This window comes from Mustelus asterias, chromosome 13, assembly GCF_964213995.1.
Source record: "Mustelus asterias chromosome 13, sMusAst1.hap1.1, whole genome shotgun sequence".
Classification (NCBI taxonomy): domain Eukaryota; kingdom Metazoa; phylum Chordata; class Chondrichthyes; order Carcharhiniformes; family Triakidae; genus Mustelus; species Mustelus asterias.
The window spans coordinates 59,064,145-59,090,527 of NC_135813.1; the positions used below are offsets into that span (position 1 = coordinate 59,064,145).

Genomic DNA, 26,383 nt, shown 5'->3' on the forward strand with positions numbered 1-26,383 from the left:
CAAGTACATATAGGGTGCCCAAAATGAAACATTTGTATCAAAAGGCCAAGCAGCAGTGTTACCAAGGCGACAGGCTTTTGAATTCAGCCAATCAGTTTGAATCAGGCACTTGGATACCAGCAACCTATTAAATTTAAATTTGATAGTTTTGGCAGCCTATGACCAATCCTACTGTGGGAGATATTGATATGATAAAAGGAAGGGGGCAATGGGACAAGGAGAGAGAGCGCCTGCCACAGCTCGTAGCTCTTAGCTCAAATCCTAATCTAGACATCAAAGGTACCAAAAAGAAAGTCAACAGAGAAGGCCCAGAATATTCCAGAAGAGAGACAACCTGGTTGTAATTTACAGAGTGACTAAAATTCTGTTTTTTTTTGTTAATGAGTGGGAATTGTATTTGTTGGAACAGCATTCCAATAGAATCGTGTTTTATTCGGTTAATAGTTTAACTAAACGTGTTCATTGTAGGTAAATACATTGTTACCTGTTGATTTTGGAGTGTGCGTCAGAGTTATTTTGATTTAACCAAAGTTGCTGAAGAGCAGATCGTACCACTTCACACTCACTCTTACAGATTATAGGGTGAGGCACTCCTCTTTGAGTGGTTAGGTGTTAGTTCTCAGAGGGGAGGGAATCCGCCTCTGCTTTATAACAATACCAGGGCTTGTGGCTTGAAATGGGCACAAGTTGTATAATCCTTTCAGTGAAGGTTGAAGTCGAACTAATTGAGATCTTCAGAAACAGAAAAAAAACACTTCCTCCAGTGGGAAAATCTGAACAAGGGCACAATCTTATAGTTAGCAATTCGGGAGAGAAAGGGGTAAGCTGTTTTCATGAAAGGGTAGTGGACATCTGGAACTATCTTCCAAAAGACTTGGTCCAGTTGAAATTATCAATAATGAGGTCAACTGATTTTATTTTATGGATAAGCATATCAAGGGATATATATGGCTCATAGTTAGATAAGTGGAGCCAAGGTACAGATAAGTCATGATCTAATTGAATAGTTTCAGTGAAGGAATGTGTACATCCATCTTTGTTAACTGGACTACTTTATGAGATTGTTTTTTTTAAAAATATGCTTTTTAAAAAGAACAATTGCTGAGCTGACCAGATGGCTCCACCTAGCCAAATGCTGGCTTCCGGAAGTTTCTGAGCAGTCTCAAAGGCTAACACCTCAAACATCCTAGAATGTAACATTCCTTGCATTGCATAAACATTGTAGCCAAGCTAATACATTGGCCTAACAGACAGTCTGCCTGCCCTAGCTAGCTACAGACAAAGACAGCTGGTTGCGAGTCCTAATCTCCAATAACAGTCCTAATGGCTTAAGCACCAACTGTTCTAACACACTGGTTTCAACAAGCGGACTTCATTTAACATCCTGAAACCAATATCACATGACTGAGACATGGGTTATCTGAACTTTAATTGCACAGTCTTTGAACCTTTTGTAGGCAGTTGTTTTCGGACCTTTGAAGGAAACAATAGTTCCAAGCAAGCAAACTGTGCTGTCTACCATCTTGCCATCAAGCCAGTGGCAGCAGAAAGAACTCTGACCATCATCAAAACTGCAAACTACTGAAACATGTGCCTCTAAGACTAACTTGCTCCGTGTGCCTTTTCTCTCTGTGGAAGTCTCCCTTTTGGAAAGAAGGATTACCCTGCAACAATCAGTCAATCTCCTCTGAAGAAACTTTCCATTAAACATCTGATTCTGGACTTGCATACACTTGTATTGCAGTCGTGCCCTGAACCCTCTTCCTTTTTTTCCTTATCCTCTGTTTATTGTGTGAATGCAAAAAGGGCAGACGTTGTGTGCATTTAAAATAAATAAACCGACCCCTTTATTTCATCTTCCCTGGAGTTTGCTATGCAAATTATCATAGAAAGTTAGAACACTCTGAATTTAAGGGTTGGGGAAATACATCACTACTTACGAAAGGAGAAATCAAAAATGCATTTTCTGTTTACAGATGGGTAGTGAGATGAAATCACAGCTGTTTAAATTGACCTCCCATCCTGTCTGTAACAGGTGGAACACATTTGAGCTCTGACATATTCTTGTTACTATATTTCTGCCATCAATTTGATGTTATGAACTGTGTGGTAAAAGAGACAGTTTACAGTTATCTTTATTTCAACACCGTACCAAGAGACTTTTGCTCTTTGAACCCATCACATTTTTATGCCAGTGAAAGGTAAATAGGTAGGTACTTTAATCATGTGGGTTTTCTTTGTGTTCACCTTGATGGCAAATATTGACAGTTTTTGTACAGAAAACACCAAAGTTGAGTCCAATCCAGTCCTCACTTTTTCTCATGCACACTCACATTTCAATTGTAGTCTGTGTGGGAAGTCGAACTGACTTAGTTTTATATTTCCATTGTTAAGGCCTGCTGAGAAATTCCAGCGGCCTTTTGATCTTTGTTACAATTTTATGCTGGGCCATACATTTTACAAACCAAACTAAAATAACCTGAATTTTCAAACCGGTTGCCCAGCTGAGATTCCACTGACCCTCGAGCTGGTTAAAAGGATACATTCGAAGAATGGCTGGACTTGCAAAATGTATTTTCAGTTTTGATGCTTAAGGAGAGAGGAAATAGCGCAATTGCTTTGTGACTAAAACTATTCATTTATGCCAGAAATTAATGATCTAAGTTGTATGCAGATCATCAATGGAAGGGTGACACCTACAGCTTTTGGCCAAAACTACAGCCTGATAGTTGTTCCAGAGATAGTGTATTGCAATAGACATTGTGATTGATGGTACAGCAGTATTTCTTTCCCAAAATGATTTGTAAATGTTCAGTGTTCCAACAGTATTGTATTGAACAGGAGAATGCAAATGTTCTGCAATGAATGCAAACGGGCAAGAAAAGATCATTGACATGTTGAAGCTCAATTCTTCACTATCTTAATGCTGCCATTTTAATAATACTAGTAGATCTCTGTTCCTGCTTGCATAAAGATAGAGAATGAGGGCATAGATTTGAAGTGTTTTGCCAAAGAAGCAAATGTGATGAGGAAAAAAACCTTTCTCACAAGAGGTTTGGGTCTGGAATGTACTCCCTGAAAGCACGGTGGAGGCAAATACAATCAAGGCATTAGATGGCATTGTTTCCATTCAAATAATCATCCAATGCGCAAGGGTGCAGAGAATGGCACCAGGTCATAATGCTCATTTGGAGAGCCGGTGCAGACACGATGGCCCAAATGGCCACCTCCTGGTGTAAAAGTTCTGTAACATTTGAGTCACCCCATGTGATATCAAGAAACCGCTGAAGGCACTAGATACACCAAAGGTCTGGGCCCTAACAACATCCTGACAGTAGCACTGAAGGCTTGTACTTCACAACTAGCATCGTCCCTAGCTAAGTACAGCTACAACACTAGCATCTACCCAGCAATATGTGAAAATTGCCCTGGTATGTCTTGCCTACAAAAAGCAGGACAAATCCAATCTAACCAATTATCACCTGTCAGTCTACTCTCATCAGTAAAATGATGGAAGGTATTGTTGATGGTGGCTATCAAGCATTGCTTAAACAGTTATAACTGGCTCACAGATACACAGTTTGGGTTCTGCCAGGGCCACTGGGCTCCAGACTTCATCACAGCATTTTACCAAGCAAGAGCAAACAATTCTAAAGATGAGTAACTGGCCTTGATCTCAAAGCAGAATTTGACAGAATGTGGCATCAAAGAGCCCTAGCAAAATTCAAGGTAATGGGAATCAAGGAAAACTTTCCACTGTTTGGAGTTATACCTAGCACAAAGGAAGATGGTTATGGTTGTTGGAAACCAATCATTCAATCCCAGGACATCACTGCAGGAGTTCTCTGGGTAGTGTCTTGGCCCAAACAACTTGAGCTGCTTTAACAATGACCTTCAGCCACCATAAGGTTAGAAGTGAGGATGTTCACTGATTGCACAGTGTTCAGTACCACTCATGATTCTTCAGCTACTGATGCAGTCTTTGCAACAAGACCTGGACAACATTCAGACATATGATGTGAAATATTACTTGCCACTTAAGTATAGACAATGAACGTCTCCAGCAAAGGTGAATCCAACTATGTCCTCCTTGACATTCACTGACATTACTGTTGCTGAATGACCACTATATGTCCTGGGGGATACCATTGATTAGAAACTAAACTGGACTTGCCATATCAGTACTTTCACAATGCTGTTCTAAGAATGTGATTATCAAAATTTACATTCATTAAAAAAACAGGCAAGAACTTTAATAAAAGCAAAATGCTGGAAAAACTCAGCAGGTCTGACCGCATCGTGGAGAGAGAAACAGAGTCCTTATGATGCTTCAGTGCAGAGCTTTATTTCATTCTTCAGTAACCTCAATGATAGGAAGCAGCAGAAGGATAGTTTTTCAATTGCAAGTTTGCATAAACTGCATTGTAACACACCCTGGGTTATGGAAATGTTTGTGGCATGGAGGGCGGCATGCAAAAAATATAAAATTAACTATAATGGAACCATAATCATAGTTTACGGCACGGTGGCACAGTGGTTAGCACTGCAGCCTCATGAGACCGGGTTCAATTCTGGCCTTGGGTTTCTGTCTGGAGTCTGCACGTTCTTCCTGTGTCTGCATGGTTTTCCTCTGGGTGTTCTGGTTTCCCCCCTCAGTCCAAAGGTGTGTGGGTTAGGTTGGCCATGCAAAATTGCCCATTAATGTCAGGGGATTAGCAGAGTAAATACATGGAGTTATGGGGATAGAACCTGGGTGGAATTGTTGTTGATGCAGGTTTGATGGGCCGATTGGCCTCCTGCACTGTAGGGATTCTTCTATTCCATTGCATTTTCATTCAGAGTGATTACAATAAAAAGATGCCCAGACTGATTCAAAAATGGAAACAACCAGGAATTTGTTTTCATTTCTTGCCAATCCTGATAATGGCTGTTATGTGCGAGGACACCAATCATAACTTGCCACGATTTTGCTAGACTTGTATCTCACCGGCCCTTTATGACGCATCCAAATCTTTTTCATGATTATTGTTGACTACACTCTGATCACGTTGTTTTCTGATCCGATTGTTTAAAGTGCCTTCTATGAATGATCTTGATTTGCATTGAGTTCATTATTAAATATCAAATGTTGGTGTCTATCTTTGAAAATTAGATCGTGAAAATATTGCTTCAATATGCTCAATTATCTGTTATATATAAACATTAGAAACAGTCTATTTGGGCCCTTGAGTCTTCTCCACCATTGAATACGATCATGGCTGATCTCTTTATGTTTCTATCATATATTTATTCTTTCAAATAATGTCCTTTGCTCCAACAGTTATTTCAGGTCAATTTTAAGCTTAAAATCCCTCCAGCATTGAAAAAAATCATAGATTGCTTGCAGTGCAGAAGGAAGGCCATTTGGCCCAGCACCAAACCTCTGACAGAGAATCTTATCCAGACCCTATCCCTATAACCCCATGTATTTGCCCAAATAATCTTCTTCACCTCCACATCTTGGGGACACTAAAGGGTAATTTAGCATGGCCAATCAACCTAACCTGCGCATATTTGGAAATAAATATTGTGGCTCCATGAGCAGGCCAGAGATTGAGAACTCTGTGGCAAGTAACTCACCATCTACCATAATACACAAGTCAGGAGTGTGCTGGAATATCTCCACTCCTTGGATGAGTGTAGCTCCAACACTTGAAACTCATCCAGGACACTAGCTTGGTTGATTGACACCCCATTCACCACTTTAAACATTTATTCCGTCCATCATTGGCGTACAGTGGCAACAGTCTACCATTCAAGATGCACTGCAGCAATTCACCAATACTACTTTGCAGGTTTGAAAGATGCTGTTAGACTCTTCCATCTAGATGGACAAGGGTAGCAGATACATGGGAACATCACAGCTTGCAAATTCTCCACAAGTTCCCCTCCAGCCTGACCTGGAGCTGTCAACTTTCTTTCCTGCTGCTGGGTCAAAAACCTGGAAACTCGGCCTCTCCCCCCCCCACCCCCCGCCCTTGCCCCCTCCAGCACTCTGTACACTAGATGGACTGCAGTGTATCAAGAAGGTGGCTTCTTAAAGGTCATTAGGAACAGGCAACAAATGCTAGCCTTGCCAAGGACACTGACATCCCATGAAAGGACAAAAAAGTTGCTTGTGATGGTTGATTATACTGTTGGAGTGCAAGGGAGGGGCAAACGATGAATATACTTGCTAAAGAAATTCTGAAAGAAGTGAGCAAGAGATGTACTTGGACTGAACAAACAAAGTTCTGATTTTATTCCTTGAAAATAAGTGAATTTTTCTCAGCAATGTTATTACTGAATCATGTGCACTATGATTATAGATTTATACTTAACTGGATTATATTACCCAAGGATTATTTTGACCAAGTGGAGGCACTCCTATCTCTAACTCAGAAGATTGTAGTTTCATTCCAGGGTTTATCTACATAATCTAGTGTGACAGTTGTGTGCAGTCTCATTGTCAGAGATGTTTCAGATCAGGTCATGTACATAAATAAGAGTTCATCATTCAGCCCCTTGAGCCAGTTCTACCATTCAGCTTGATCAGGGCTTCCAAAACTTTTCCAACTGTGGAACCTTTTTTTTTAACCTCCCAAGAGTACTGAAGGAACTCCTACGAAACATTCTAATAGAATGAAACCACAAAAAAGATATGATTGCACAACAGGTACAAATATACAAAAACAAACGTGAATGTTTTTATGTCTTATGTATATGTTTATTATGATAAAGTTATGTTATTCAACAAATAGTTCCACGTCTTACCATCACTTATTTTTAATCAGAGCTCCCACACCCTTGCCCTCACCCACCCTCCTTGGCACTTCTCAGTATCCCTAATTCTGGTTCTCGGGACCCATGGACAACTGATCACCGGGGTCCTGTGAAGTTGTGTTTGGGAACCCCTGAGTTAGGTCATGGCTGATCTCCTTCTCTTCAGCTGCATGTGAAAAATCAAGGAAGAGCAGAAAGTCTTAACATGTGAGGAATTAAAATGTTAGCTGAAAATATTTTCAGAACTATTTTTGGTTTTTATTCTTGCTGAAGGTAATGTAAGAAATTAATAACAGCATGTGTTTGATCCCTTGAAAGCCTGCATGGCATGTGATTTATGCTATGATTGGTATCTGTATCTTATATGCACTGCATGTAGGAGCTTGTGTTTTACTAACTCATTAGCTTATAGTACCCAGAACTTCCTTGTTTGTATTAGAGGTGTAAATTATGTATGATATACTATTATGCCAATATGACAATATCCTGTATAAATCCAGCATGCTGCATTTATCAGCACCACAGGATGAAGATGGTACTTGAATGGATCTTTAAGTATTGGAAATAATTTTATTATTCCATATTTACTGGTGGTAGCTGTTTAATTGCCCATTTTGAATTGGCAGGTTTTGAAATTCATGATTGCTAGCTTGCCTTGCTCATTGCTACATTCTGTATCTATTGTGGTTAGGTTACAATCAACTGTATCATAGGGATGAATACATTGAGCCTCCGTATTGTCTCAATTAGAGATACTTTAAGGTTACACAAATGCGTGAATAATCCTTTATGAAGTTAGTTAGCTGCCTGATGTGAGATATTTAAAGGAAAAACTGACTGACAATATCCTTTCTCTCATTTGCTAAGTAAATATGCTATAATGTAAGTTAAAAGGATGAAAGGATTCTCTTATTCACAAAACAACCAATAAAATGCCCACATGCTGATAATTATTGAAATACAGAAATGGACCTAATTTCTAACATAAAAGGGCTTCAATCTAAAATCGTTACTTCCAATGAGGGAATAGTCTTGACATTATATATTAAGCTGGCTCAAATTTAAAATGTCTGCCAAGCTGTAATATGTGTATGAAATATCTAACCAAGGTGATATCTCCTTAAATAAATCATAGATTTTTCCTAATTTTCATCTCTCTCTGTACTTTTTCACAATCTACGGGCGATAATGAATCTTATAGCTAGGAACTCGCTTGTAACATTTTAATAATTAAGCATTACTCGATCAATTTCTAATAATTGTATATTTACTACAGACACAGTTCCATTCATGCACTCAAATACATGGCACCATGGGAGAGTGAACAATAGTAACTTCTATTTCAGTTTCAGCAACAAATGACAAGATTCACATTTTTGGCATGCATAATTTTGAGAATTTTGGAAAGTTTTGTAATCTGTTTACCCCTGCTTTTCTGCCGTGACTCTTGTCGTTCACTAGTAACTTTGTGGAAGAGAGCAGAGGCCAGCAAGGCATGTAGAAAAGTTTGCTTTCAATCAATTACTTAAACCTCCTAAACTCATCCTGTTAACACTTTTCTTGTTTTAAATCCCTTACTAAGAGGAAGTCTGTTCACTCTTAATAGTTAACTTGTCATGTGCCCTCTTTCACAGTGCTGGAAGGTGAACCAGTGGCCCGATCAGTCTTTAACAAATTGCTGGAAGTCTGCTGTGAATGGATGAAAGAACCACAGTTATTGTATCTACCAAAGCAGTATTTAAAAGTTTCCAGTTATGCCATTCGTAACACACGGAGAAAGATGGAGGACAAACATGTAGCACTGCCCGAGTTCAATGCTCTCTTCGGCATTAAGGTAAGTCTGTCTAGTTGAACAGCACTTTCTTTCTGCATTGGGAATTGAGTATAAATGTAGCCAAAGCTAAATAGGTGAATGTATCTAATCTCCAACAGTGTTGTGGCCAAAGTTGAGTGACTATGGCCTAGATTTTGCAGGTATTTTTGGCTGTAAACTGTCAGGATTCATCACCATTGCATCTCTGTAACTGATAGCAATGTCACAATTTACTGCATGGACAGAATGTAGGATAGCTGAAGTTACGATCAGGCACGAGAATTCTCTATTTGCTGTCAGAAACCCCGTTTTAAAAAGAAAGTTGCACTTTTTTCAATCCGGTGTAACTGGGGTTTCAACAGCAATCTGAATAATAAATATTGGCGAACAGACTTGACCCTTAAAAATTGTGGAGTGTTGTTCAATATTTCCAGTGTGATGAATGAATTGATATTTCAGCTTCTACCTTCACCCCGTATATATATTATATAATATATCCCAATTTTCATTTTCTTCTGTTTTTCGTTTCCTGTCTGTCTCTCAGAGAATTCTTGAATGTGATTAGCTGCTTGGGCAGCTTAACATTGCAATTTCATCTAGGGAATTCCCATTAAACTACACTACAACCACTTGCACAGCAAGAGGGATAAGGATCACAACATGCCACAGCGAGGCTTTCTTCACTGACTGCAAAATTCTGGTCATTATTTATGGGTTCACTTCAATTTTTAGTTGGCACAGATTTGCACCAAAATTGACAATGGTTCTGCATGTTTGTGCTAAACCTTGAATTTGGATGTAAGCTTTCTCCTCCAATGCCAGTTGTGGGAAATCTCTTTGCACTTTGAAATCACAAAGGGCATTCTGTCTGAGAAGTAACAAATGGTTGAGTCATGGATGATTACTTCCGAGTGTACCTGTCTGACTTTCCACGCATTGGTTATAATCTTCCAAAATTCCCTAGATTCTGGAAAGATCCCAACTGACTGGAATATAACGAACACCTTTATTCAACAAATGAGGGAGAGAGAAAGCAGAGAATTACAGGCCAATTAGCCTAAGATCTGCCAAAGGGAAATTGCTGGAATCCATTATTATGGGGATTATTTAGAAAATCATAATGCAATCAGGCAGAGTTTTGTGAAAAGGAAAAAGTGTTTAATTTATTGGAAGTAGCAAGCAATGTGGATAAAAGGATACCTGTAGATGTGGTGAATCTAAATTTCCAAAAGGCATTTGAGGTGGTGTGCTACAGGATTCACTGTTAGGGCCTTAACTGTATGTAATCTATATCAATGACTTTGAGAGGATCGAATATGTAGTAGCTAAATTTGCCAATGACACCAAGACAGTTGGGAAAGTAAGTTGTCAAGATAAGGTATAAAGTCTATAAAGGAATATAGATAGGTTGAGAGGGCAAAAGATTTAGCAGATGGTGCATAATGTGTGAAAATGTGAACTTGCCCATTTTGACAGGAAGAATGGAAGAAAAGTATACTATTTAAATGGAGAGAGATTGCAGAACTCGGTGATATTGAGAGACCTGGATGTCCTGGCACACACCACAAAGTTAGTATGTAGGTACAAGTGATTTGGAAAGAAAATAGAATAGTGTTTATTGCGAGGGGAATGAAATATACAAGTAGGGAAGTCTAGTCTATTTATGTCATGTTGAAGACGATTTGTATTCTTTGTGCTGTTTGCCAGTCCTTCAAGTTTGGTATCATATTTTAAAATTCTACTCTATTCCAAGGTCAATGTCATTGATATATTAAACTCCTGGTGGAGTTCTTCGAAAATGTGACTAAACATATTGACGAAGGGAAAGCGGTAGATGTGGTTTATATGGATTTTAGCAAGGCGTTCGATAAGGTCCCCCATGCAAGGCTTCTAGAAAAAGTGAGAGGGATGGGATCCAAGGGGCTGCTGCCCTGTGGATCCAGAACTGGCTTGCCCAAAGGAGGCAGAGTGTGTATAGATGGGTCTTTTTCTAAATGGAGGTTGGTCACCAGTGGTGTGCCCCAGGGATCTGTTCTGGGACCCTTGCTGTTTGTCATTTTCATAAATGACCTGGATGAGGAAGTGGAGGGATGGGTTGGTAAGTTTGCCGATGACACGAAGGTTGGTGGGGTTGTGGATAGTCTGGAGGGATGTTAGAAGTTACAGAGGGACATAGATAGGATGCAAGACTGGGCAGAGAAGTGGCAGATGGACTTCAACCCAGATAAATGTGTAGTGGTCCATTTTGGCAGGTCAAATGGGATGAAGGAGTACAATTTAAAGGGAAAGACTCTTAGTACTGTAGAGGATCAGAAGGACCATGGGGTCCGGGTCCATCGGAGTCTAAAATTTGCCCCGCAGGTGGAGGAGGTGGTTAAGAAGGCGTATGGTGTGCTGGCCTTTATCAATTGAGGGATTGAGTTTAGGAGTCCAGGGATAATGATGCAGCTATATAAGACCCTTGTCAGACCCCACTTGGAGTACTGTGCTCAGTTCTGGTCGCCTCGCTATAGGAAGGATGTGGAAAAGATTGAAAGGGTGCAGAGGAGATTTACAAGGATGTTGCCTGGATTGAGTGGCATGCCTTATGAGGATAGGCTGAGGGAGCTCGGTCTTTTCTCCTTGGAGAGATGTAGGATGAGAGGAGACCTACTAGAGGTATACAAGATGTTGAGAGGCATAGATCGGGTGGACTCTCAGGCTTTTTCCCAGGGTGGAAATGGCTGCTACGAGAGGACACAGGTTTAAGGTGCTGGGGGGAAGGTAGAGGGGAGATGTTAGGGGGAAGTTTTCCAGAGGGTGGTGGGTGAGTGGAATCGACTGCTGTCAGTGGTGGTGGAGGCAAATTCAATAGGGTCTTTTAAGAGACTCCTGGATGAGTACATGGGACTTCATAGGATGGAGGGTTATAGGTAGGCCTAGAAGGTAGGGATATGTTCGGCACAACTTGTGGGGCCGAAGGGACTGTTTTGTGCTGTAGTTTTTCTGTTTCTAAAAGAATACAGTTGTTCTGACCACCAGTGTCTACCACCCTCGAGGAAAAGTCATTTTCCATGACTTGCTGTTTTCGTTCCTGAAGCTATTTTTGTTTATCCAATTTGACACTGACCTTCCTATTCATGAGCCTCAATATTATTAACCAATAGTGCATGGTAAAATAGGGCGAAGTCAGCATGGTTTCATCAAAAGGAGGTCATGGCTGACAAATCTGTTATAATTTGAGGAGGTAACGAGCAAGTTAGACAAAGGAGAATCAGTGGACGTTAACTACTTGGATTTCCAGAAGGCCTTTGACAAGGTGCTGCACAGGAGGCTACTGAGTAAGATAAGAGCCCATGGTGTTAGAGGCAAGATACTAGCATAAATAGAAGATTGGCTGACTAGCTGAAGGCAGAGACTGGGGATAAACGGGTCATTTTCAGGATGGCAGCCAATGACTAGTGGAGTTCCACAGGGGTCAGTGTTGGGACCACAGCTTTTCACTTTATATGTCAATGGTCTAGATGAAGGAACTGAAGGTATTGTAGCTAAGTTTGCAGATAAAACAAAGGTAGGTGGAGGGACAGGGGACGGGGAGGCTGCAGAAAGACTTGGACAGGTTAGGAAAGTGGGCAAAAGTGGCAGATGGAATACAGCGTGGGAAAGTATGAGGTTATGCACTTTGGTAGGAATAGAGATGTAAACTATTTTCTAAATGGGGAGAGAATTCAGAAATCAGAAGCTCAAAGGGACTTGGGAGTCCTACTTCAGGATTCTCTTAACGTTAACTTGCAGGTTGAATTGGTAGTTAGGAAAGCAAATGCATTGTTAGCATTCATTTCAAGAGGGCGAGAATACAAAAGCAGGGATGTACTGCTGAGGCTTTATAAAGCTCTGGTCAGACCACATTTGGAATATTTGAGTAATTTTGAGCCCTATATCTAAGGAAGGATGTGCTGGCCTTGGAGAGGGCCAGAGGAGGTTAACGAGTGATCCCAGGAATGAAAAGCTTGACCTATGGAGGAGTGTTTGAGGACTCTGGGTCTGTACTCAATGGCGTTTAGAAGGATGAGGGGGAGTCTCATTGAAACTTACAGAATACTGAAAGGTCTGGATAGAGAGGATGTGGAGAAGATGTTTCCATTAGTAGGTGAGACTAGGATCCAAGGGCACAGCCTTAGAACCGAGATGAGGAAGAATTTCTTCAGCCAGAGCGTGGTGAATCTATGGAATTTATTGCCACAGAAAGCTGTGGAGGCCTGGTCATTGAGTACATTTAAGATCGCGATAGATAGATTATTGATTGGTATGGGGATCAAAGGGTGCAGGGAAAAGGCAGGAGAATGGGGTTGAGAAACTTATCAACCATGATTGAATGGCAGAGCAGACTCGATGGGCCAAATAGCCTAATTCTGCTCCTATAGCTAATGGTCTTATACCTGTATTTAGTTTAATTAAAAGCTTTCTTGTTTAATAGTGTGCAGTAAATAATCTAACAGATCTGAAGGTTTCCATTGAAGAAGAATCCCTACATGTAAACTGACAGCTGAGCTTAATTCTGCCCATACCTGACTTTCAGCAAGGGTGGCTGGTAAGATGATAAAAGGAATCCATTAAATTTGTTTCTCTGTTGTGAATCTGAGGCAGAGGCCATTTACAGCACCCTTATCACAACCTCTGTTGACATCAGCTCAGTAAGCCTATATCAAAGATTTCTTTGTACGTCTTTATGAACTACACAATCCAGCTGCCTGTCACTTTTATCACTGTCCCTGGGGCAGTTTGCAGTGTTGTCCGACAAGATCATTCCTGTCATGGATATGTGAAATGTAAATACTGAATGCAAGTAAGTCATTTGCCAGAGTAAAACAACTGGCTTTAAGCAATGATGAGAGTCCAGCCTTGGGCATTCATGGGAGAGGGATTTGAGGGGGCAGAGTGAGAAGAGGTAGAATGGGATTAGATTTGTGTGGAGTATAAATACTAATATAGACTAGTAGGTTTGATTGGCCTATTTCTGTGCCATAGCTTCTACGCAATTTGCTTACTGCTGCTTTACCAAAACTCCGCTTCCCTTTTATATTTTTCCATTAGTCTTATTTGGGTTATATCAGAGCCTGGAGCAACCAAATATTCTTCTGCACAAAATCATAGAATCCCTATAGTGCAAAAGGAGGCCATTCGGCCCATCGAGATTGCACAGTCAACAATCCCACCCAGTACTTATCCCTGTAACCCCACGTATTTCCTGCTAGTCGCCTTGACACTAAGGGGCAATTTAGCATGGCCGATCCACCTAACCCGCACATTTTTGAAGTGAGAGAGGAAACTAGAGTACCCAGGGGAAACCCCGCAGACACGGGGAGAATGTGCAAACTCCACACAGACAATCATCCAAGGCTGGAATTTAACCTGGGTCCCTAGCACTGAGGCAGCAGTGCTAACCACTGTGCCACCATGCTGCCCATACTCGAGTTTCCATATCAACTGAGCCAAAATTGAACCACTGTAAATGAAAGGCTTCAAGTTCATCAGGCATTTGACCTGTTTCAGTGAGGAGTTGTAGTTCTGTCTTGTTTCAAGTTCTCCATTTTATCTTGTGAAGATCATTTGAACTTGAAATATGGCTTGAAGTAAAGCAAGATCATGAGTAATCTGTAGTAAATTGTGCTCTATTTAATTTCTAAAGCTAGCGGTCAGTGCAATATATGTGTAGCTTATAGCTTTGAAAATTACTGTTTGAGGAGTGCAGCATTCAGCAGAGTTGCAGACTGCGGTTTAGCATTTGCTTCCTTTCTAACTGTTGCAATTTTGATCCGTCAGTCTGCCAACTATTTTCGTACCTGTAAGTTGGTTGCATTATCTTTCTAAGATGCAACAATTAATTATCAATCCGGGGCAAATTAAGGAATTTGTGCCCCAGGGCTTGAGGTTTGTTTTCTCCTGAGCCAAAGGTGCAGGTTGATAAGCCGTGAAACATGAATAATCCTCTCGATCAATTTGTATTAGACTGCTCTGTTTGCCATTTCAGGATGCGAAAGAGAGGGCGTATTTTGCTGTGTTTGATGGCCATGGTGGAGTAGATGCTGCTATCTATGCTGCAATGCACCTTCACATCAACCTTGCACATCAGGAAGTGTTTTTGACTCAGCCAGATGAGGCACTAAGGCGGGCCTTCAAACAGACAGATGAGATGTTTCTTCAGAGAGCGAAGAGAAAGGTGAGTGTAGTGAAGCTGGACAGATCTTAGAAGGATCAAGTTGCCTAACATCAGCATCCATCCCATCAGAGAAAACCTTTTCGTAATATAATTTTGTGCTCTATTTTTTCACTTACTGCTTTTTTTTCCCAATGTGAAACACTTTCGGGTTGTTCTAGAATGCTTAATTAGATTGCTGATCGACTGAAGATAGCACTAAAATAAGCAGGCAAGGAGTTGGATTGCTTAGGTTTTACATCCGCTGTACTGGTGCAAACCAATCTATTGTGACTCCAAGGAAATATTTCAACAGCATATACTGTGGTCTTTTCTCTCTCAGAAATTTGCATTTAGAATGAGCAGAGAGCTCTTATCATTTTTTTAATGAATGAATGTCTTCAAACTCTTAGCCACTGAAACCAATAAAATCCTTTTTATATATTTTGTATTCATTGCACACACAAATATGTCAAGCTGTTATAAAAGGGAGCATAATTTTCAACAGTCTTGTCTTCATCTTCAAAACCTTTCATGTTGTGGGCCTTTGTAATCCTCCAGCTCAACATCCCTTTAAGAATTTTCCAACACCAAGCTACTTCTCATTTTGACAGCTCCTTAACTTTGCTCTGGCCCTTTGGAATTCTCCTTCAGACAATCTAGGCTTCAAAAACCTGACTTTTTTGATTATGATTTTGTTTTGCTTGGTTTTGTTTGCTGCTCTTTCCTTTTCCATTCATCCTGCTGCTTGCTCTTGATATGGTTACCCATGACAGCAGCATTGGGAAGACGCGTCAGACAAGTTTGATCCAAACTCAAAGGAAAACTGTGGGGGTGATTTTGAGCTTGCACTTTCTGTCTGCGGGAATGTCGGCACGTGTTCAAAATCCGGAGGGTGTGATTCACAGCGGCATGTTTCCGAGTTCAAATCTCACTGGCCCCTCGCTGGTGGAGTGGTCACGGGACTGCAGAACGCCCATTTTAATACATTAGCACGTCATTAGCAAGCACTCTTTCTAGATATTGAAATCCTAGAAATCATAGAAACCCTACAGTGCAGAAGGAGGCCATTCGGCCCATCGAGTCTGCACCGACCACAATCCCACCCAGGCCCTACCCCCACATATTTACCCACTAATCCCTCTAACCTACGCATCTCAGGACTCTAAGGGGCAATTTTTAACCTGGCCAATCATCTTTGGACTGTGGGAGGAAACCGGAGCACCCGGAGGAAATCCACGCAGACACGAGGAAAATGTGCAAACTCCACACAGACAGTGACCCGAGCCGGGAATCGAACCCGGGACCCTGGAGCTGTGAAGCAGCAGTGCTAACTACCGTGCCGTTAGGGGTGGTGGTGGTTCACTTGCCATTATGTCTCCCCAGGATCCAGAGCACAGGTTTCAGCTGGTATCGGCGGGACGTCATGTTACGACAAATATGCAGAAGTCTGAACCTGGCCTTCACCTCCATGGGGGATTTCAGAGGTGGACGCTCAGGCAGCCAGTACCCTCCGCATGTGCACTGCTTGGGAGGCACCGGAAAGGACTCGGGGAGACATTGATAGGTTCAATGGGGGGGGGGGGGGGGGCAGAATCACTGTTTTGGGGGAGAGGGGTTAGGAAGGGTCATTTTCAGGCCTTGCTACCCTTCATCTTGGGCTATGCCTTGCTCTAAATGGGTTGAGAGTGCTGGTATGCAGGCAGCGCTTCCTGTGTCCTCCTTGCTGGGTCTCTGTCCATATCACAGCTGAGGGAGTGCCCTTCCTTAGAGGGGGCTGACGAGGGTGCCAGCACTGCCATTCCCTCATTCCACAGAGTTGAGGCACCAGGTTGTTGAAGTGGAAACTTTCCTGCTTCTTGACTGTGATAGAAAAACTCAACAATGTTAGTTCAGACAAAATAACAAGCCTTTGTTTACAAAAAGACTGCATGCAGTTTTTGGCTGAAGCTTGGGTTCAGAGAGCTGTTATTACAACATGCTAATTCCTCCCCAAGTCCGCGCTTACAGAAAGAAATAGTTCAGTATTTATACATAATCATTATCAGTTAGCGTGACCAGAGCTTATTCAGGAATTCGATCATTAATAGAAGTATAAGCAATACCATTAATCGTGTTATAACCTGTTGACCTCCCAGAACCTTTTGTCGCATCATTCATATCCTTATCTTGCCCATTGATGTAACAGACGAAGGTCGGTGATTTCCGTCATCCCTGACCTTATCTTGTTTTATTTACTCCTATAGTCTTAGGCTATGAGGAATTAATCTTATCGGGCCTTAGAGGTCAGGAAATTGGAATAGCTTGACCTTCTCTGATCTCATTCACGTCATAAGTTATATGAAGTCAGCTTTATCAGATTTACACGTTGTGTGTATATATATATTGTACCAATTTTCCCATCATGCTATTCTTTAGTTCATACAATTCCACAAGGTGGCGTGAACAGGTAATGGAGGCTAGGCGGATGCACAAACTGAACTTGATTCGAAAAACATTCAGAACAAAATGGTGACCTTACTGCAAAGTGCTTATATTCACCCATGCCCACTAAGTGCCTACAATTCCTTAATCTTCCTCACCAACCCATTACATTTAGACGTGTCCCCAGGATCCACAGCTGAGGTTGAGGTGGCCTGCTGATCTGAGATGACTTTGGCAGGCATTCCCTGGAGAGCTAGGATCTTGAGGTTCCAGGCCTGCTTTTGGGCAGCTTAGTTGGCTGGATTGCTGCCCCCCTCAGTGTCAGGGGCTGGAGGCATGTTGCTCACAGGGAGGGTGAATGTCAAATCGGCTGGAGAGGCTTGGGGTTCTCTGGCTGGAGGACCCTGGGCTGCACTCAGTCATAGAGGTTTACAGCATGGAAACAGGCCCTTCAGCCCAACTTGTCCATGTCGCCCCTTTTTTCTTTAAACACCTAGTCCCAATTGCCTGCATTTGCCCCATATCCTCTATACCCATCTTACCCATGTAACTATCTAAACGCTTTTTAAAAGACAAAATTGTACTTGCCTCTATTGCTACATCTGGCAGCTTGTTCCAGACACTCGCCACCCTCTGAAAAAATCGTCCCTCTGGACCCTTTTGTATATCTCCCCCCTCACCTTAAACCTATGCCCTCTAGTTTTAGGCTCCCATACCTTTGGGAAAAGATATTGACTATCTAGCTGATCTATGTCTCGTTATTTTATAGATCTCTATAAGATCACCCCTTAGCCTTCTACACTCCAGAGAAAAAAGTCCCAGTCTATCCAGCCCCTCATAACTCAAACCATCAAGTCCCGGCTGCATCCTAATAATTTTTTCTGCACTCTTTCTAGTATAATATCCTTTCTATAAGGTGACCAGAAGTGTACACAGTATTCCAAGTGTGGCCTTACCAATGTCTTGTACAACTTCAACAAAACGTCCTAACTCCTGTATTCAATGTTCTGACCAATGAAACCAAGCATGCTGAATGCCTTCTTCACCACTCTGTCCACCTGTGACTCCACTTTCAAGGAGCTATGAACATGTACCCCTAGATCTTTGTTCTGTAACTCTCCCCAACGCCCTACCATTAACTGAGTAAATCCTGCCCTGGTTTGATCTACCAATATGCATCGCTTCGCATTTATCTAAATTAAACTCCATCTGCTGTTCGTCAGCCCACTGGCCCAATTGATCAAGATCCCATTGCAATCCGAGATAACCTCCTTCACTGTCCACTATGCCACCAATCTTGGTGTCGCCTGCAAACTTACTAACCATGCCTCCTATATTTTCATCCAAATCATTAATAATAATGACAAATAACATCCTGCTGATTCTCTTCCCCTTGGGTTTCTGGGGGCCCCGTGCCCTTCCATGAGGGGCAGCTGGAGTGACCAGCAGAAGCTCCACTCTCTCCTGGTGCTGACACTCCTGATTCCCACCAGTGCCTGCGCTGTGCAGTTGAAGCCCTGCACCATGGTGAGGACACCTGGCATGGAGTGCACGTCCTGCACCAAGGTCTCCAACCCAGGGCCAACCTTCATGCACAGCAGTGATGGCACCATTTCCTCCGATGGAAGGCAATGGGACTCCTCCAATCGGTCTTGCAGTCCGAGGATGGCAACTGTCATCTTTTCCTGAGTTTTGCAGCTCTGCCTTTGCAGCTCCTGCAATTGTGGGAAGACCAGGTCCAGGGGCATATAATCAGCCTGGAGCTCAGCAGAGTCCTGGGCTCCGGCATCCCTTGAGTGCCAGTTCCCTGGGATGCTCCTGCCTCTGCTTGCTGTGGACTGTCCACTATGGTAAGCGACCCAGAAGCCTGTCTACTTATTGAACCCACTGAGGTGTGAGTACCTGCGCTGGTGCTGGGCATGGGTGAGTGCTGTGATGCCTCCTCCACGGTGGTGTCAGAGAAATTCCCCTCTCAACTGGTTCCAGCGGGTGTGAGGATTGTCTGGCTTGTTCCAGCAGTCAGCCTGCAAGGGCAGGCACATGGTATCAGTGCACGGAGGAAATGTTGATTACTCACTTGATACTTGAGGAATGACAGTATTTGTGTTGAGGATTCTCAAGTTTCCTGGCTGCCCCACTTCACTAGCAGCATAGGCATGCTCTTCCTCTTCTCCGGCCAGCTCGAGGGCCTGCACCCAAAAGCGTGTGCAGGTTTGCAACTCGGGCATGCCCGCTGACACCTGTTGTGCTCGAGCTTGTCCTGCAATGACATGGATAGAAAGAGGGTCGGTGGGAGTGTGGACATTTTAAGATAAGTTGTGGTGGGGTTTGGGTGGATGCTGGAGTGTGTGGAATATAGCAGCTACTGGGGGGAACATGGTGATTCTGGGAGGCAGTGAGGGGGAACTTGGTGCCTGATGTTGGCAGAGGCTAAGGTGGCTGAGTGCAAGAAGGGGTTGGGGGTGAGAGGGAGATCCAGTGGGAGACTGGACTGGTTCACTTACCCTGGCTGAGTGAAGAAGATCATTCATTTTCTTTCGACATTGCTGCCCCGTCCTCTTCTGCAGTACACTGACTAGGCTTGTCACTGCATCCCAGGTGGTGGTCACCCTGCTCGATGGCTGCCACCTGGAGCATGGGTATATCTGTTCCCCCCTCTGTGCCATTCCATTGAGCAGCCTGATGAGGGCCCCCTCCATGAAGTGCGGTGTTGGCTTCTTGGTTGCCATCCCCTGCAATTGTTTGCGACAGGTGCTGGGGAGCTGTTTACATGGAGCTCCCCAGTTCTTGCAGCAGTTAAGTCCTTATGTGGCGGTGTGCAATTCGTGGGAATAAAGATTAATAGTAATGAGCCATAAGATTCGGACCAAAAACACATCGGCACTGTTGGTGGCCAAAACTCCATTTTTCTCACTGGAACCAATGCTCCGTCTCTACATAAGATGTCGCCCTGTGTCTCAACAGCTGCGGACGTGGAAGAGCTGCTGCAGTATGGCTGTCCCAGTTATCGTGATTTGACATGTCACTGAAATCTGACCATCAACCAGTCACAATCATGTGGGCAATGACAGCACCCCAAATTCATGTTAAACAAAGGGAGAGGGATCTATTTGCCAAGTCCTGTGGCAATAGAGAATTGGCACAGGGACAGGGCTGTGAACCTAGGAGTCCCTCGCCAAGAATCTGTACACAGGTGAGATGCATAAAGGTTGTTGAACACCTGTGTAAGGACAGGAGTGTCTTTGGGCAGCAACATCCATGACTGAGCAGTCCTCTTCAGAGTACCTTCTGATCACCTCAAATGGGGAAGGGGCTAGAAAAAGTGCTCTAAAAATAGGGTGTTCCTTTTTCTGAGGTGGAAATAAATGAAGTAAATCCTGCACTCTGGATCCCACTACCTCATGGGACATCCTGCCAAATCTGCTAGCCAGGAATCAGTCTCATGACATTGGGACATGGCAGAAACTCTCAACCCTGAGTTGGTGCTATCCTTGAATCTAGGGACAGCTGGCCATGACTGCAGAGAAATACATTGGCATGCGAGACACTTATAAAGTAAAGCATATTTTTAATGTCACACTGCAGAGGGGTAAATGAAAGGCAACATTTTTTTCAACTCTAGTATTAGTTTTGTTTTGTACTTCGTGCAAGTTATATAAAAATAAAAATCACCAGGAGCTTATACTGTTGGCGTAGAATGTAATTGTTGGTTGGTAGAGTTTCCATATTAAATTACCAATGCAAGATTGCATATAAAGGGGTAAAAAGGAGAGACTGGTTTCTGCTGGGAAAAAGGCAGGTGTAGTTCAGTAAGAGCTAGGTTAAATAGAGGAGGTGACTCGCTAAACCTGTAACTGTCATGGAATAGATGCTTCTAACTGAGTTATCATCTGTGTTGCAGAAGTTACGGAGTGGTACCACTGGAGTGGCAGCCTTGATTGTTGACAATTCGCTGCATGTGGCCTGGCTTGGGGATTCGCAGGTGATGATGGTTCGACAGGGCAGGGTTGTGACACTTATGGAGCCCCACAAACCTGAGAATGAAGTGAGTGAGCCATCAAGTGTAGATTTTTTTTAAAAAGAAAATGGAGGCAGTTCAGCTAAATCATGATTTCTGGCTTGACTGTTGTATGTAAATAAAACTACAGTTGCCCATGAATATAAATGCAAATATAGGCTGTTAGCAGTGTGAAAAATTGGCAGTAATGTATTCAGCCGACCCATTAATTACTGATGTGTATGAGAATTACAAAACATTATTAACAGCATGATGTATTTAGTATTAGTAATGTGGTTTTTAACTTGAACCTCAAATATTTTATAGGTTAGTTTGCAAACTGGTCACAGAAATGGTGCTTAAGTGCTACTGTAGTACCACCAGTTTCTGATGCAAAAGCTTTGTGCAGCTAGCAGCAATGCCAGAGTCTCAATGGATTCACTGATACTAGCAGAAATTAACTTTTTTAAACCGAGTCTTTCCAATAACTTTTTAAAAATATTATTCATGGATATCGTTGTCACTGGCATATTCAGCTTTTATAGCCCATCCCAAATTGTCCTGAGACCTAGAAATCTCCTTGCCTATTGTTGCTGTATGTCAGGGTCCTATGGCATCAGTGCAATTCCAAAGCAGCTATAGTCTTGAATCAGAGGGACTTAGCTGTGCTGTTACACAAAAAAGACCTGGTCTGAGGATGAAGAAGCTCCTTTTTCCCTTGGTTCAGTGTGGCTTTTAACAATTTCTGAAGAATGTTTGTTTGATTCTTCTGCATAAAACAATAAATGCTAGTGTTCCCCTACTTGCAAGGTTCAATCTTCTGCATCTCTCCAAGAATCTGCTGAAGCTCCTGTTCAGATCACTGGTTGGTTGATTTGACAAGTTGGATCTTGTCCCATGCTTTCTTTTCAAGTGATTCTGAAGATGTACATAGCCTACATATGGTGTAGTTTAATAAAAGCAGCTATATTGGAACCAGATTATTCTGCCGTGTGAATATTTCTAACTGCACTTTGATTAACTTCTGCTTTGAGCAAATTGTTGGTTATCTGTGTGTGAATTATTCTATTTTAGAAAGAGAAAGAGAGGATTGAAGATCTTGGTGGATGTGTGGTATTTCTGGGATGTTGGCGTGTAAATGGAACTCTTGCAGTCTCTAGAGCGATTGGTGAGTATGTGACTGACCTCTCAATAGGAGACATGCTGAATATAGCAACCGGTCATCTTAGATAATCAAACCGTGAATGGAATACGCCAACGATAGCCAATGTAATACCGATTATACTTGAGCTCCGTGTTCCCATTTTATATTCCAAATCTTTTACAATCTGCAAAAAGAAAACAGAAACCCCAGTATCCAATAATGAAAATCATCTTTTGGATGATCTCTTTTCTCAACGAGCTTTAATTTTTGTGTTTTCACTTGTGCTGGAATGAATTCTTGGGAATATGGTAAGAGCAAACATTTATGAGCCTAATTATTAACTGCCAGAAATTTGCTAAAGTGAAGTTATGTATCAAAATATGGCATTTTCCTCAAATTCTATCACTAATTTCTAAGCAGGATAGTGTTGCACACTGTCCTTTCATGTCTATATCCAGATCTTCTTGCTGCTCAAGTGACTGACTGACACTCTTTCATTTCCAACAATGTGGGACCTGAGTTCCTGGTTTCCCAACTGGTTCTTGTTCAACGGGAACTTGCATTTATCTAGTACCTTTAACATTGTTAAACATCCCAAAGTGCTTCATGGGAGCATTTAGACCATAAGACATAGGAGCAGAATTAGGCCACTCGGCCCATCGAGTCTGCTCCGCCATTCAATCATGGCTGATATTTTTCATATCCCCATTCTCCTGTCTTTTCCCCATAACCCCTGATTCCCTTATTAATCAAGAACCTATCTATCTCTGTCTCAAAGACACTCAGTGACCTGGCCTCCACAGCCTTCTGGGGCAGAGAGTTCTACAGATTCACCACTCTGGCTGAAGAAATTCCTCCTCATCTCTGTTCTAAAGGATTGCCCTTTAGCCTGAGGTTGTGCCCTCTGGTTCTAGTTTTTCCTACTAGTGGAAACATCCTCTCCACATCCACTCTATCCAGGCCTCGCAGTATCCTGTAAGTTTCAATAAGATCCCCCCCCTCATCCTTCTAAACTCCCAAGTACAGACCCAGAGTCCTCAACTGTACCTCATACGACAAGCTCTTCATTCCAGGGATCATTTTTGTGAGCTTCCTCTGGACCCTTTCCAAGGCCAGCACATCATTCCTTAGGTATGGGGCCCAAAACTGCTCATAATACTCCAAATGGGGTCTGATCAGAGCCTTATACAGCCTCAGAAGTACATCCCTGCTCTTGTATTCTAGCCCCCTCGACATGAATGCTAACATTGCATTTGCCTTCCTAACTGTCGACTTGAACCTGCACGTTAACCTTAAGAGAATCTTGAAGAATGACTCCCAAGTCCCTTTGTGTTTCTGATTTCCTATGCATTTTCCCATTTAGAAAATAGTCTATGCCTCCATTCCTCCTCCCAAAGTGCATAACCTCTCACTTTTCCACATTGTATTCCATCTGCCACAACTTTGCCCACTCTCCTAACCTGTCCAAGTCCTTCTGCAGCCCCCCTGCTTCCTCAATACTACCTGTCCCTCTACGTATCTTTGTATCATCTGCAAACTTAGCAACAGTGCCTTCAGTTCCTATCTCCAAATCACTAATGTATATTATGAAAAGTTGTGGTCCCAGCACTGACCCCCTGAGGCGCACCAGTAATCACCAGCTGCCATCCTGAAAAAGACCCCTTTATCCCCACTCTCTGCCTTCTGCCAGTCATGATGTGGAGATGTCGGCGTTGGACTGGGGTAAACACAGTAAGAAGTTTAACAACACCAGGTTAAAGTCCAACAGGTTTATTTGGCAGCAAAAGCCACACAAGTTTTCGGAGCTCCAAGCCCCTTCAGGTGAGTGGGAATTCTGTTCACAAACAGAGCATATAAAGACTTTATATGTCTTTATATGTCTTTATATGCTCTGTTTGTGAACAGAATTCCCACTCACCTGAAGAAGGGGCTTGGAGCTCCGAAAGCTTGTGTGGCTTTTGCTGCCAAATAAACCTGTTGGACTTTAACCTGGTGTTGTTAAACTTCTTACTGTGTTCTGCCAGTCAGCCAATCCTCTATCCGTGCCAGGATCTTGCCCTTAACACCATGGGCACTTAACTTATTTGACAGTTTCCTATGCGGCACCTTGTCAAAGGCCTTCTGGAAATCTAAATAAATCACGTCCACTGGTTCTCCTTTATCTAATTTCCTTGTTACCTCCTCAATAACAGATTTGTCAGACATGACCTCCCCTTGACAAAGCTGTGCTGACTCAGTCTTACTTTAGTTTATCATGCACTTCCAAGTACTCTGTGATCTCATCTTTAATAATGGACTCTAAAATCTTGCCAATGACCAAAGTCAGGTTAACTGGCCTATAATTTCTCGTCTGCTGCCTCCCACCCTTCCTTAAACAGTTCCTCCTTTGACGCTAAGGAACATAAGGAGTTCTTTTACGAACAGGTAGCAGGAGGAGACTATTCATCCCTTGAGTCTGCTATGCCATCCAACAAAATCATGGCTGATCAGATAGCAACCTCAAATCTGCATCCCACGTACTGCTGATAACTTATCACCCCCTTGCTAACCAAGAGTCTATCCACCTCTGCCTTAAAAATATTCAAGACTCTACTTGCACCACCTTTTCAGGAAGAATCATAGAATTGTACAGTGCAGAAGAAGCCTTTCGGCACATCAAGTCTGCACCGGCACGTGAGAAACACATGAATTCCCACCTAATCCCATTTACCAGTACTTGGCCCATAACCTTGAATGTTATGATGTGCCAGGTGTTCATCCTGGTACTTTTTAAAGGATATGAGGCAACCTGCCTCTACCACCCTCCCAAGCAGTGCATTCCAGACCATCACCACACTCTGGGTGAAAAAGCTTTCCTCACATCCCCCCCTGAACCTCCTGCCCCTCACCTTTAACCTATGTTCCCTCCTGACTGACTCTTGAACTAAGGGGAACAGCTGCTCCTTATCCATTCTGTCCATGTCCCTCATAATCTTGTACACCTTGATCAGGTCACCCCTCAGTCTTCTCTGCTCCAACGAAAACAACCCAAACCTACCCAACCTCTCTTCATAACTTAAATGTTCCATCCCAGGCAGCATCCTAGTGAATCCCCTCTGCACCCCTCCAGTGCAATCACATCCTTTGTATAATGTGGCGACCGAACTGCAAACAGTACTCCAGCTGTGACAAAAGTTCTGTACAACACCAACATGACTTCCCTGTTTTTGTAATCTATGCCTTGATTGATAAAGGCAAGTGTCCTACATGCCTTTTTCACCACCCTACTAACATGCCCTTCTGTCTTCAGAGATCTATGGACAAACACGCCAAGGTCCCTTTGTTCCACAGAGCTTCCTAGTGTCATGCTATTCATTGGAAGGAGTAATTTAACAAGGAAGTATTCAATGTGTATCATCTCTCACTTTTGGGGTTAAATCCATCTACCCCTTATCTGCCCATTTGACCATTCTGTCTATATCTTCTGATACAGCCCAAGACACTCCGCCTCACTGTTAACCATCTGGCCGATCTTTGTGTTATCCGCAAACTTGCTAATCCTACCACCCCCCCCCCCCCCCCCACATAGTCATCTATGTTATTTATATGAATTACAAATAATAGGGGACCCAACAAAGATCCCTATAGTACGCCATTGGATACTTCCAGTCACTAAATCAGCCTTCTGTCATCACCCTCTGTTTCCTACAACTGAGCCAAATCTGAATCCACTTTTCAAATTACCTGGTATCCCATGTGCATTTACCTTCTTTACAAGTCTCCCATATGGGATCTTGTCAAAGGCTTCCAAAGACTTATGGCCCTCAGAGAAAAAATGTCACCCCATCTCTGTTTTAAATAGGTAACCTCTTATTTTGAACAGTGGCCGCTAGTTTTAAATTCTCCCACAAGAGGCAACATCTCCTCCATTTCCACCCTGTCAAGACCCTCAGGATCTTTTATGTTTCAATCTAGTCACCTCTTACTCTTCTAAATTATAAGAACATAAGAAATAGGAGCAGGAGTAGGCCATCTAGCCCCTCGAGCCTG

The 26,383-nt window shown here is 42.6% G+C and overlaps 1 protein-coding gene across 1 annotated transcript in view; it reads left to right on the forward strand.

Annotated features, from left to right (window-relative positions):
• Positions 1-26,383, forward strand: part of ppm1f (protein phosphatase, Mg2+/Mn2+ dependent, 1F) — a 76,286-nt gene that overhangs the window by 38,617 nt on the left and 11,286 nt on the right. Inside the window, exons 3-6 of the mRNA XM_078226842.1 lie at positions 8,436-8,635; positions 14,625-14,813; positions 21,115-21,258; positions 22,285-22,378. Coding sequence (XP_078082968.1) covers positions 8,436-8,635; positions 14,625-14,813; positions 21,115-21,258; positions 22,285-22,378 — 627 coding nt within the window. The remainder of the gene's footprint in view (positions 1-8,435; positions 8,636-14,624; positions 14,814-21,114; positions 21,259-22,284; positions 22,379-26,383) is intronic.